The sequence below is a fragment of the Rhinatrema bivittatum genome, chromosome 2 (genome assembly GCF_901001135.1).
Source record: "Rhinatrema bivittatum chromosome 2, aRhiBiv1.1, whole genome shotgun sequence".
NCBI lineage: Eukaryota > Metazoa > Chordata > Amphibia > Gymnophiona > Rhinatrematidae > Rhinatrema > Rhinatrema bivittatum.
In genome coordinates, this window is record NC_042616.1 from 310,925,769 (window position 1) to 310,939,677 (window position 13,909).

The window sequence follows — 13,909 nt, forward strand, 5'->3', positions numbered from 1 at the left end:
TTTTGTTTTTTTGTGGGTGTTTTTGCAATCAAAAAAGTGCATGGCTTAACAGAAGGTGCACATATTTTATTCTGAAAACACATAAAATAAACAAGACATAAATAAAATGCTAGGAATTAAACAAATGGTGATCTAGGAACAAGAATGCAATGAAGAGGTAGGGTAAAGCAAAAGGCATACTGCTGCTGTTTTTAGCAATTAAAGTAGGACTGTGGTGTTAACAGAAGTTTGGGACTTCTTTCTATCACATCTGTTTCCAGAGTTTCACAGGGCATTCCCTGCAAGCTGAAGCCAGGACGATGAGGAAAACAAAAACAAAAACCTCCCACAACAGTAAAAACAGTGCTTAAAACTAGCTAACAAGTGAGGCTGGGTAGTTCTGTTTTAAAGGTCACAGAATTAAAGCAGTAATAAGACTGTGAAACCCCCCCTCCTATCCCAGGCCACTGGAAATTAAGGCCCATACATCATCTTGTCCAGGCACACAGTTTAAACCAATCCACATTCCAAACTGAGGGCAAAAAGCGGTGTGTGCTTTGCGTGTTTGCGCGGGTTGCTGTTACCTATTTTCTTCACAAAATGATGCTATGGAATTCTCTGCTAGAGAACGTGGTCAAGGCAAGGAGACTAGCAGAGTTTAAAAGAGGGGTTTTTTGTTTTTTTTTTTTGTCAAGTTCCATAAAAGTTATGCCAGGTAGACTTGGGAAGGCAAGCCCTTATCCCTGGGAGTGAGACACGAGAAACGGATCAACTCTTGGGGGATCTGCCGGGTACTTTTGGGACCCACCCCGGCCACTGTCAGAGGCAGAGGCCGGGCCCAGCAGGGCACTCCTTATGTCTCGATGCCCTTGTTGTCTTGTTTGTGTGGGATGCGTGCACTCGCGCGCGCGTGTGTGTCTGTCTGTCTGTCTCTCTCTCTGTACTCTCTCTGTGTATCTGAGTGAGCCGGAGGGCGGTTGCCAGGCTCCTTCGCAGGCATCCCCCACGGGGGGAGGCAGGCGCAGGATCTCCTGCGGGCAGCGGCAGTGCAGCCGTGCAGCGAGCGGGGGAAGAGAGAGAGAGAGAGAGAGAGAGAGAGAACCGACCCCCGCCTGCCCTAACCGCAGATCCGGGAGCTCCTCCTGCCCCCCGGATGGGGGGAGGGCGATCGCCGCCGCAGCTTGCACGCAGTCGCCCGGCCGGCTGCTGAGGGGGAGGGGGGCGGCCATGCCCGCCCTGCACGCGGGAGCGGCTGCAGCCCCGGCGGCCGGAGTCCGCCGCCAGCGCGGGGGTAAGTGAGGGGTTGCGGGGGGGGGGGGGGGGGATTGGGGGTAGCCGTCCCTGTGCAGGTTTCCCCGGAGATGGCGCAGATGCCTTCGGACTAAGGGGCGCCGACGAAAAGTTAATCTGCAAAACTTTGGAGAGGCCCCAGGTTCCATAGGTGGCGCCTTGCCGTTCCTTAAATCATTGCCTCCCCACCCCTTGCTCTATATTTTCCTGAACTTTCTTTCCCCTGTGGTTCAGGCAAGCTCAAACCATGTGGATGTCTGTTACAGATGAATCTCCTGTTGGCTGCCACCCTCTTTCACTTTCCTCAGTCGTTTGCGTTTCTTGAATTTTCGCAGCCAGTTTGATTCAAAAGGCGGGATTGCCAGCTGTCAGTAAAATTGAAACCAAAAGAAAACAATGTCAAATGCATACACATGATTGCATGTCGGTGCGAAAACGGCACGAAAAACAGTCTTTGGTGCCCTGGGCTGCAATACTTGGGAAGGAGGACTACAAACATCTTGGTGCATAAAGGGGCCGGATCTCGGCATAGCAAGTCCAGCTGTGCGCACAATGGCAACGTTAAAACATATATCCATAAAAAAAAGTTAGGTTTGCTATAAAAAAAAAAGTGGCAGTCAGTAAAATATTTTTTGATGAGTCGGCAACCCTGATCTAAGATTACTGTAACAAGTACTAGCAACAATGCTCTATGCAAAATCTGCTCCCGTGTAAATGTGTGTAAGGGAGGCGTCGTGTCCCTGTGCGTCGGCGCTTCTGTTAAAAACTGACACGAACTTGCCGAGTGTGAGGACCATTGTCCAGTGCAATTTACAGGGTGTCAAATGTTCATTTATTCATTTATCTTATATTCCGCAGCTTCCAAACAATTTTGGCCAGCGCTCAGCACAAAAGAACAATCATAAAATGTACAGCATAAACAATGTAACAAATAATAAAACAGCAATGTCATAAAATATGGAAAAAAATAATTGAGCCATCATAAAACACATAGATAACAAACTAACAATATTAAAAACAAACCATAACAAAACCATCATGGAAAAGCCTGCTTAAGAAACATGGTCTTGATCTGTCTTCTGAAACATTTTTAAATCATTCTTCGCTCATTCTAGGCTAAAGAGGTTAGGGTTGTTCAGCTTGGAGAAGAGGCGGTGAGGTCCACAAAATCATGAAAGGACTTGAACAGGTAAATGTGAATCCTTATTTACTCTTTCAGATAATAGAAGGACTAGGGGAGCATGCCATGAAGTTAGCAAGTAGCACATTTAAAACAAATTGAAGGAAATTATTTTCCATTCAACGCACAGTTAAGCTCTGGAATTTGTTGCCAGAGGATGTGGATAAGACAGTTAATGTACCTGGGTTCAAAAAAGGATTGGATAAGTTCCTGGAGGAGATGTCCATAAACTGCTATTAATCAATAAGGAATAGCCACTGCTTGTTACCAGCATTAATAGCTTGGGATCTTTTTAATGTTTAGTTACTAGTCAGGTATTTGCGACTTGGATTGGCCACTGTTGGAAACAGGATATTGAGTTGATGGACTCTTGGTCTGACCCAGTATGTTTTTATGTTGTCTCTGAGCTGCACTGCAATGAGCTCCACAGTGTTGGAGGTACAAATGAAAAAGCCTTAGATTGTATCTGCTTGTGCTTATAAGCTTGCGCGGTAGGCACCTTTAGAAGCCTTGTTCCAGCTGACCGTAAACACAGAGTGGAGTGTACAATTCAGTTTTATTCCTTACTGCACAAGAGTATTCACATGGAGGAGTTTAACAATTTGAATTTGGACCTCCATTTAATTGGAAGCCAGTGCAGCTCACAGAGAGCTGGGGTGATGTGATCCCACCTTGCTAATCCTTTAGTCAGGAAGGCCTAAGACTAAAGTTTGCCACACAGATCTAAACAATTTGATTGGCAAAAGAAACTTTAAAGATTTTGGCATCTTCAGTTTGTAAAATGCCACTTTCACTAAATGACGAAATTGCAGCTTCACCATCACTTGTGAGTCTAAGAATGATCCACAAGCTTCGTTCTTCAAATAAAATGGGCAAGGATATATCCTCTTAACAAAGTGAAGCACCATTCCTACTTGGGGGGCATTTTCCTCCCCAAAAGAGCTTAGTTTTCTGTACATAGAGGGTCAAATCCATTCTGAGTCAACTAGGACTTTTTGTTAATCATAAATTCACCAAACAACTTCCCTCGAAATACACCCTGGTCATCACAAGGAATGTACAGTTGGATGTCTGCATATATAAAATATATTACACCCAGGGCCTTAAGAATAGGCCCGAGGGGAGCTAAGTAACGCTTGAACAGGACAGAAGATAGGGTACACCTGAGAGCAGTTCTCACCAAAAGGAGAACTGCTCACCCAACTGCATGTTTCCTGCCCTGCACGAAAGAAAGAAGCCAACATAAAACAGCTCCAGATACTCCAGTGTTCTGCAGATGAGAAAGAAGCACATCTTGTCTTACAGCATCAAAGGCAGCTGCCCAAGAATTCCAGATCTACCCTGTTCCAAACTGCAAAGCAATGCATCCAGTAAGGAAAGCAGTAATCATTCCATGGTGTGGGCCTTCCTGAAGCCAAAATTAATTGTCATCCATTATTTCACCAGTGCTGAGCAGGCCTCACACCTAGGACACACATGTTACAAGAAGTTAAAATGGAGATTTTATTTATTTATTTGTTTTCCCCAGGCTTCTCCCCAGAATAAGGACTCTTTTGGGTGTACTCCTGTTCTAAATAGGCATCTGTAGTAATCCCATGCTTCTTGTGGAACCAAATACTGCTGTTGCAGCCCTACTTTCCACGTACTATCAGGACTGTGGTCAGAGTTTGTCAGACCAAGCCAAGAAAACAAAGGAAAATGTCATCTTAATACATGGAAATAGTGAGCAATTTTTCTGGCCTTCAGTTATGATGCTTCTATAACACATTAGTGTAATTTCTCTGGTGGAAATGGATTAATTGGTTCAGCAACAAGTTTTGTTTTTTTTATATAGCAGTTTAAAGTCCCATGGGTGATTTTTCCACCTGGAGTTTTAACATTTACCGGCTTTAACAAAATCTCAGACGCAATAAATACTGGAGTCCAAAAGTCTTCAAAGGATTATACAGAATTATCATTTGAATAAAACATATTTAGCTGTGCTAGTTATACTGCTTTTGCAAGTTTGGTTTTATTTTTGGTGAGAATCTGCTTGGCCCACCATGCGCTGTGGGCATTTTCTTTATTTCCCTGCTCTGCTAAAATATTGCCATGCCACTGATAAAGAAAGCTATTGTGTCTGCTCTGAAATGGTGACTTTCTTCTCTTTGTTCACTATCTCTAATTGCCATTTTGTCCAGATCTTTCTCTCTCTCACATGTGGGCCCACTAGCTTTGTATATTCCCTAAACCTAAACACATTGTGTTGGACACCCCAAAATAATAACACAAATTAGCATAAATATCATTGTCATTTAAATAAAAGGAATCATAATATTTCAGATAGCAAACAAAGCACTATTCACTATAAAAAGGGTCGGTAAATACTGTGTGCAGTTTGTATTGTGTCCATAATCCATTTCTTAATAAAGTAAAGTTTTACTGTAAACCAGTGGTTCTCAACAGGTGTGTCGGAACACACTGGTATGTCACGAGGTCCTGGGAGGGGTGTCGCAGGGCCAGCCGATGGCTGCCCCCTTATCAGCCCAGGTGGGAGTTGGTTGGCTTCTCTTACATTGGGAGGTGACTCTCATTTCCTTCTCTTCTTTCTGGCCCAGTGGGAGGCTGTTTCCTCCTTCACCCAGATCAAAGTGAGTCATTGCCATTTTCTGCTGTTCTGGGCCTGATGGGATGCAAACTTTACCTTCCCCTGCTGAGTCTGGGAGTGAGGCTGCTGATGAGCTCTTCACCCTGTGGAGGGTGGGGGAAAGGAGGTTGGGGATGCTGGGAAGATGGCGGAATGGAGAGGGAGTGTGGGGGCTGCTGAGCAGGAAGGGGTGGGAAATGGGGTCAGGGTAGCTGGGCAGGCAGGGAGTTGAGATGAAGAGGGTAGGGAGAGTCAAGCAGAGGAGAGAGGGAGCACAGGGAAGAGGATGTGGGGGGTAGGATTGCTGGGCAGGGATATGAGTGTGAGCAGATGATTGAAAGGGAGTAATTGGGAAAAGTGAAGGTTGATGGAGGCATGGAAGGGGAGTGACGGGGTGCAAGAGCCATAATATGTCAATTTTGGGAATGTGCATTTCTTCTTTCTTTGTACTTTGCTAAGTGTAGGGGGATATGTATTTCTGTTTCTAGCTCTCCAGTTTTGTACTTCTTGCAGAGTGGCTTTCTGAGGTTTCCATTCCATTTTTTGTCTCTACATTTGTAACTTATGGTCTTTTATTCTGTATTTGGTAAAGGTCGGATCTGTATGTGTGACTGAGGTGAGGTATTTTACTAGTAAGAAGGTATTTGTATCAATCTTTGTTGTGTTTTGTCATTCTCAATAGGCCATGCATTGATGCTGCACTGCTGCCTTTCCATAGGAAGGGCTATTGCTGTTTGAGTTTTTGGAATTAGTGTTGCAATGCTATGGAAGGTTTGCTACACATGTGCTGTCTTTTTTTTCAGGTTTTGTTTATTACAATGCGTCTGATAGTAAGGGAGTTTGTGTTTCTGTTACTGAGATAGCACCAGAATCAGAATATCTTTTTTTATATAGCGAGTTGTATTTGAAATATCCTAGTACTGCTCTGCATCCATTGTTTGGTGATGGGGGGGGGGGGGGGGGGGGGGGGGGAAGGCTGGTTCCTGTGGATGCAAAGTATATGTTTACATTTAGCCCCATGATGGTCAAGTGTTCAGTAAGCATCTGCCAGGTGTGTCCCAATAGAAAAAAGGTTGAGAACCACTGCCGTAAACTATTCTGGACATATGTCAGGTATTTTTCAGTTCTCAGCACAAGTAATTTTACTAGTGCTGTGCTTGACTATTGCAAGCAGAACTGCTCAAGGTCAGAATTTAATTCCCTAGCAGCTAGCTGGCACTAAGCGGTATTCTTATCTTCTGACTAAGATCTTGTCTCCATCTTGTATTCTGTACTCTGTGTGTGTGACTTTGTAGTGTTCAGGCTTCAAGTTAGGAAGGGAGGCTAAGGGGATATCTGTAGGCTGCAAAAGCGGCCATGAGCTGTGAAAAGGAGGGCCCTGAAAGAAGGGGGGGCTATGGGGGAAGCTGTGCTGTGGGCAAAGCTTTGAAGGGAGGGCTACGAAGGGAAGGGGTTGTGGGCTGAAACACAGTAGGTTTCTCAGTGATCTTAAGCACAAAACTGCATCATTTAAATGTACAGTAGCTCATTATTAAAAAATCATAACTGTTTTTTCTCTGTTTGCGTGCTCCATCGAGATGACTTCTGCAAAACTACCCCTACTATCTAACTCACCTAGGCACTGGCCTAGAAGGCTTGTGTGTAAATCCAGGCCTGTATGTGTGTAGATGGTGTGTGTGTGTGGGGGGGGGGGGGGGGATGTGTGTGTGTGTGTGACTTTGGAAACATTCAAGGAGGTTGCTTTGAAACTGGCGTTTGGTGCCATCCTTTGTTAGCTGCTTCAGTTATTTTTCTCTGACTCTGTCTGCCTGTGTTTCTATGGGCCAAATTGCTGGAAAGGTGGGAGTGTGGGTCTGGGGTGGGGCTTTTGGAAGGAGTGGTAGTCAATATTCTACAGCTCGTATCTGTCCCATTGAAATCAATGGGGATTTTTGTTTAGAAGTTAATTTCACTGAAAATACTGAACTGATGTTTCTGGTTTTCAAAGTCAGAGAAATTCATATTTTCTTCTTGCATGCCAAATTTGGTGAATTTTTCTCCCTTTTTGGAGAGTTATTGCCCGTAGGAATGGATGGGCATCAGTCTCTTTTATATAATTCTTTCCAACATTCCAGTTATTGCAAAGGTAACAAATGCCTTCATTCAATAGTCCCCTTTCTTCTAATCTAGCCACTATAGAAAGAGTCCTCCTGGGACTCTGTCCTGGGAGCTGTGAACGTTGCCTTTGCAGCATTCTTGGTTCCAGTTAGACCAAAGAGCAGGAGTCATATTCAGAAATCAAACCTGGGTCCCTTGCATGGCAGCTTTATGAGCCTGGCTTTTAACATAGCAGGAATAAGAACAATTATGTGCAATCATTGTATAAGGCTCAGATGAGCAAAACTCACAGTAATAAAGACAAGAAGGGTTGGATTTATCCCTAGGCACTGGATGTTCAGTGCCCTCTCAATCCCATCTCCACACACCTACAGCTGACCTTTTGTGCTTTCTGTAAAAATAAAATGATCCAACAGCAAGGGATGAGAGGTGGATGGATCCTTCTGAAGATTTGGGGAGAAGGGAATCCTCATTCAAGATCAGGGGGTACCCCCTGAAGATGTGGCAGTGAGTAGGACAAAACCAGAAGCTGCAAGTTCTCTTAACCTCTCCCCTCATCTTGTCCCTACCAGTTTCTCCCTCGAACCCCTTTCATCCCCAGCAGTTTCTGTCTCCTTCCCTTTGTCCCCCAACTCTCTCTTATCCTATTTTGAACTTTGTGTCTCTCTCTGTGTTTGTCCTCGATCAGGGCAGCAGCGGGCCCTCCTCCAAGCTGGCGGATGAGTTTCTTGGGATGTCTGGGCCTGGATTTGCCCACAGTATTCCTTCCCGCAGTGGTCTTGGTCTTTGGCAGTTAACCTTCATGTCCTCTGTGTTGCGGACTGGCTCCAGTAGCTCACCTACTCAGCAAGTTGGGTGGGCAGAACTCCTGGCAGGGATGCTGTGACTGCAGCAGCTTGCAAACACACAGATAGTCTGATGGGCAATGGTGGGGGATGGGGAGAGGCAGAGTTCTTCATGTAAGCACAGCGCGCTGGCGATCTCAGGGAGCTCTCTGCCGGTGCTACAGCTCCATCTCCACCACATGATGTAATGTGGAAAGCTGTGTGCGGTGCTTGAAGGCGCTGCTAGTCATGTGTAACATCACTGGTGACTGGAGGAGAGAGATGAGGGGTCATGGGCAGTCCCTTCCTGGAGCAAGCAGTACTGCCCAGTCTCAGGGTAACCTGAGATGGCAAAAAAGAAAAAGGAGGAAGTCTGAAGTGGCGCCTCACTCATGGCACAGCATGCCTAAACATTCGCCTACCGACCTAATAATAACAAATCTAGCCCTGACGACATTAACAGACAAGTACGGATCAGAGCTCACCCTGAGGCTTATTTACTAAGGGATCCATTTTCAAAGGGTTTAGGCTCCTAACTTCTGAAGTTAGTCACCTACATTGACCTTTTTAAAATTCACTATGGCTGAGTGCCTAAATTTAGGCTCCTAGTTTCATTACAGTCCTATTTAGCATCCTAAATAGCAGCTGGTTACAGGGATGGAGTTAAGGTGAGGAAATACAGTTAGGAGCTTAGTACTTATTTTCAGCGATAGGCACCTAATTTAGGGGATTAAATCTAGGCACTTGACTAGCAGGTCTAAATTTAGGACCCTAAGTTTTAGGCTTCTAAATGTATGTGAATTTTCAGGTGAAAATGTAGGCTTCTAGTTTTGGCTGAAAATAGGGGTCTAATTTAGGGTGCGTTTAGGTACTCAGCTTTACAAAGTTTAGAAAAGACAGTAAGACAGACAGTTCCAGGATTGTGGAGGTACTGTCCCTGGTCAGATTACATTTCTGGCCTGCTGACAGGATATGGCACATTTCGCTCCTCTAGCTGCTGTTTCTCTCCTTTCTTCTAGGATTGTGCTGAGTTTTTCGTTTTTGTTGGCTTTTATTTCCTCTGTCAGCTTTGGGAAATGTGCATCTCATAATTATGTTTTGCACAGTACTGCCTACCAAAAGTTATTTCAGGGGGATGCCATTTGAAAATCAGGAAGGGAATGTCTCTGTTGTAACTAGGTCCCATGCTGTTTCTTTTCTACCTGATGTAATGAATGTAAACTAAAAATGGTAATTTTATTCCAGATTACTACTGACCATGCTATGGCCTGGAGCCAAATCATTGGGTTTTTTGTTTGTTTTTTTTACCTTTAGCATCTGTGCTCTGATGGTAATGTGTGTAATCAGTTTCTGGAAACTGCTTGTCTTCTTAATTATCTCCTTCTGTCATTTCCTCTCTGCACTATGCAGAAAGATAAGATTGCAAAGAAAAGGATGCACTGCTGATCAGAGAAGCGAGTAGCTTCCAAACCAAGAGTTTCCCTTTCCCAGTATTCCATTCAGAATAAAAAAAAAAAAATCAGATTTTATAAATATTGACATGCCTGCTGTCTGTACACAGTGGTGGCGAGTCATTTGGCTGTGGTAGATTTTGGCAAGCACAGTGACTGTGACATTTTTGGCAGGACGCTGCAGTGGCTGCACTTTCTGCCTTCTCCAGCCCACAACATCCCAGCCTTCCTCCGTGGTCTTCCAATTGCAGTAGGTTGCTAGCCAAATCTGAGCCTGTTTCACTTCGGAGATCTGGCAAGTTCAGGCTCTCCCCTGGTAGCATTGCTGAGGAAGGGGAGCAGGGGAGATAACTAGACCTTCTCTATTCAAAATATGAGACTGAAGGCCAAATTTAAGTTTCAGGGAAAAAATTCAGTAGGCTGGCAGAAGTTCGAAAATGCAATGTGTTTGCCAAGGGATTTCATTTCCTGTGGCTTTAGAAAGGGGAAGAAAAATCCACCAAAAATTGCCTACCCAAAGCATGGTGGGATCTTTGCCCAACAGGGCTGCATTTTTAGGAACTGGCCGAAAGTCCCTCAGTGCTTCCTGCAGAAGAGTTTGCACAGTTATCTCTGTGGAACTGGGGTTTTTTTCCCCCTTCCTGAAGCTGCAGGAAATTAAAATCCTTCGTCAAACAATTTTCTGTTTTTAAAATTGTGCCAGCGCATGACTCCAAGCAAATGTAGTACAAATAGCCTTCAACTACACAGCTGGCCTATAGATTTTAAACGATCTATGAAAAGTACTTAGTGTGTATCTGTGCATATGTCTGTCAGCCTCTCTGGTGAGAAGGGAAAACGGCCTAATGAATGAGCACCCTCTCATTCATTGCACTAATCGCTGGTTTATGCTGTTTTATTTCCATGCTGGCAGAGAGTGGTCTTCCCATGGCTGGTGCTGCCATAACTGTATACTACCTTTGCACTGACTTGTCTAGTGGTTACGGCACAAAGATTTGAACTACGGATACATAAAAATAAAAGCCAAGCAGCAAGCTGTAGGGGAAACCTTTTTTTTTATTGAATTAACATAATATATTAGTGACTAGTTTTCAAAAGCTGTGCTCCCTTCGTCATATCACCACAGAACGAGTACATGGGAAAGACATTCAGCATAGAGGGATCATATTTATGATCTTCTATTAATGTGCTATATATTATCCAAAGTTGAAATTGTGAAGACGAACGTTCAATTTGGTGAAGAAGGTCAGAAGGTAAAGACAAAAAAACAAGAATAGACCTTCACTCACCCAGACAAGATAATGCTTCACAGAGAAGAGCAGCAAGGTGATGCTGTGTGAGACCATCTTTCCGGGCCAGACCATTCATCAGTGGCCTTTTGATCATGATACTGGACAGAAATTGTGAAAACTGCCCAGGAATGCAGGACGTCTGAAATTAAAATGATCCAGCTACTTGGAAGCAACTACAAATTGACTTAATAGGGACCTGGGTTTCTTCCCTCATTACCAGACACAAAGGCTGATGTACTGAAGTGCGCCGAACAGCAAGATCCCAGCACCTCCCGGGTTTGACCTGATGATCTATCTCTAGAGGAATTAAACTCATTCTTTCTCGCTGATGACCAGAAAAGCAACGTGTGGCGCGTTAACGTGCTTACATATCCCCAGTACTGTTGCTGTGGTATCATTCAGGGAGGAATTAGGGCCACTGGGGCTTCCCCTTTCGTGGAGGCTTGCAACACCATCATGACAAAAGTGCAGCTACATCCAGCCCTGTCCTGGTTGTTCTAGTGTTTGTATTTGAATAAGGTGCCCAGAGTCTTTGCGGAGCTCACTAGCAGTTTCATTTCTGATTAGGCCCATGCTTCAGAACTGGTGATGCTGAACACAGGGCTCAAAATGTGTGCTTTTGACTTTTGCCCCGTGTGCTGCCCGCTTTTCTGTGATCAGACAGAAGAGTTTCTAACCGCAGCAAATATAATTTCAGGTTGTTCTTTTTTCCTGGGAGTGGTTGTACAGACTCTTTTGACTAAAAAAAAAACCAACCAAACCCTCTCGTTTCACCTGTGTTATTCTCGCTGGATAAAATAAGAAGGAATTTCATTACAGTTTTAAATCTGAATGAAATTATCCCACCTTCCTGAGAAGGTGGGCGGGTTTTGCCTGCAGCTCATTTGGTGTTAGCAGCTGTCAGCGGCATCACGTCGCCCCCAGGCTCCGTAGGTGCACGCAGCCTATGTAAAATTTACTCCCTGTAAACGGATGCCTGTAATCAGATTTGTTTCCATCAGAGGGAAGATCTTTCAGGAGACTTCTGTTACCTGGCTTCGTCCTGTCTTCTCTCCTGTCACTCCCCATCCACATTCTGTCCACCCTGTTGCAACTCAATTATTTACAGTGAGATAGAAGTCATTGCCATTCTCCGGACTTATGTTACATCCTACAGATTACAACTGTTCCACAGTGGCAAGCCGTGTGAATTCCTCACGGGCACAGTAGTTAAAAGGATGAGGCTGACCAAGAGCATCTACTGTAAATGTAAACCTGCACAGGAGGTAGGCCTCATTTAAAGGAAAGGAGGCTGTAGAGCTGAGGGTCATGGGATGAGGGTGAAAGGGGGGCAGACTCCGGCGTAATCTAAGGAAATGTTTCTTTACAGAGAGGGTGGTGGATGCATAGAGCAGTCTTCCTGTGAAGGTGGCGGAGACCAGGACAGTATCTGTATTCAAGGTGTGGGATAAACACAGAGAGACTCTTAGGGAGTGGTAGGGATTGTAAAGTTGAATTAGTTGGTACGGAAGGTCTTGTGATCTTTTTTTCCCCCATCATATCTAAATGTTTAAATGTGTATATTGAAGAGAAAATCTGTGTGTCAGAAAGGTTCCTGTCCTGTCATCTTGGATAGCCATACAAGCTGACCACTTCCTGTAAGCGCAAGTGCTGCTCCTCTTCTGCACGCGCTGATGCTTCTCCTCCTTCCTGCCCACATGGCTCCGGCAATATTTACTTCTGGGGCCACACAGGCAGGAAGGAGGAGGAGCATCAGCGCGTTTAAATGCGATCTTTTTCTTCGGGCCGTGGTGACGTGAGCCTCACCACGGCCCTGCCTATCGCTGCGCCGCATGAGCCTCCCTGCGCCTGGGGGTATTGGGGGGGGGGGGGGGGGGGGAGGGGGGTCCGGGGGGTGGGGGGATACTAAAAAACAAATTTTAAAGGCTCGGCACAGCCGATAAAAAAACAAAACATTCCCGATAGTCCATGAAACGCTGCGCGTGTCAGCAAAAACGTCTCAGCGTGTCACCTCTGACACGCGTGTCATAGGTTAGCCATCACTGTCCTATAGAATAGTTTACATGTCTCTTATCTTAGTCTAAGGGCCGAGTACTAAGCATTTTTACCATAGAGACAAAATATGACAAAACCTTTACTTCATATTTTCTAGTATTTACATTTTTCTCTCTCTTACAGGCAACTCAAGTCCTTGAATGTCTCAAGCCAGTCAGGTTTTCAGGATATCCACAATTAATATGCATGGGATGTTGTCTGTAATGGAGACAGTGCATTCAGATGCATTTTGTAAATGTTCAGTTTGGATATCTGAAAACACGACCAGATTGCCTACCCCTGTCCTAATACATACTCACACTTGCACGCCACACATTATACATATATTCAAACCCTTTTCCAAATAATCTGTGACTCATCTTCTCTAACACACTGATCACATTCATAGGAATATGTATCCCCAAACATAGGAAAGTCAAAAGACACATAGGGGCAGATTTTCAAACGGGTACGCATGTAAACCTGCCCCTAGCTCCCCCTGCACGCGCCGAGCCTATGTTGAATAGGTTCGGCGGCGCGCACCAGCCCCGGGATGCGCGTAAATCCCGGGGCTTTCCTGGGGGGCATGTCGCGGTGGCGGGTCATCCGGGGGCGGGGCCACAGGCTTGGTTCCGGCCCGAGGGCGTTTTGGGGGCGTGGCCGAGGCCTCCGAAACCGCTCCCGGGCCGGGGAATCGCGTGCGAGTTAAGCCTGCCTTAGGCAGGCGTAACTTTTCGAACAAAGGTAGGGGGGAGTTTAGATAGGGGCTGGGAAGGGGTGGGTTAGGGAGGGGAAGGTGCGGGGGAGGGGAAGGAATGGAGGCAGGCTGCGCGGCTCGGCGCACGCAGGCTGCCGATTTTGCGCAGCCTTGCGCACGCTGACCCTGGATTTTGTTTGCGCGGGCGTAGTTTTTAAGAATCTACCCCATATAGTACAGTCATGCTGCACAGCTGCACTAGCAAGCATGACTGACTTATTCAAATTACTTCACTAGATTTTATTTATTTATTTATTGTCATTTATACTCTGCCAGTCCAAATAAGATATCAGCAAAGTACAACATAATAAAACAATACACCTATCAGGTTCAACAGACTGAACCCTTAGGACCGCTGTCAGATTAGCGCAACCAAGCC

General features: G+C 45.3%; 1 protein-coding gene across 1 annotated transcript in view; it reads left to right on the plus strand.

The window, feature by feature from the left end:
* Positions 1-958: 958 nt before the first annotated feature.
* DCLK3 (doublecortin like kinase 3) overlaps positions 959-13,909 on the plus strand; it is a 75,241-nt gene continuing 62,290 nt past the window's right edge. Inside the window, exon 1 of the mRNA XM_029589709.1 lies at positions 959-1,270. Coding sequence (XP_029445569.1) covers positions 1,207-1,270 — 64 coding nt within the window. The 5' untranslated portion in view covers positions 959-1,206. The remainder of the gene's footprint in view (positions 1,271-13,909) is intronic.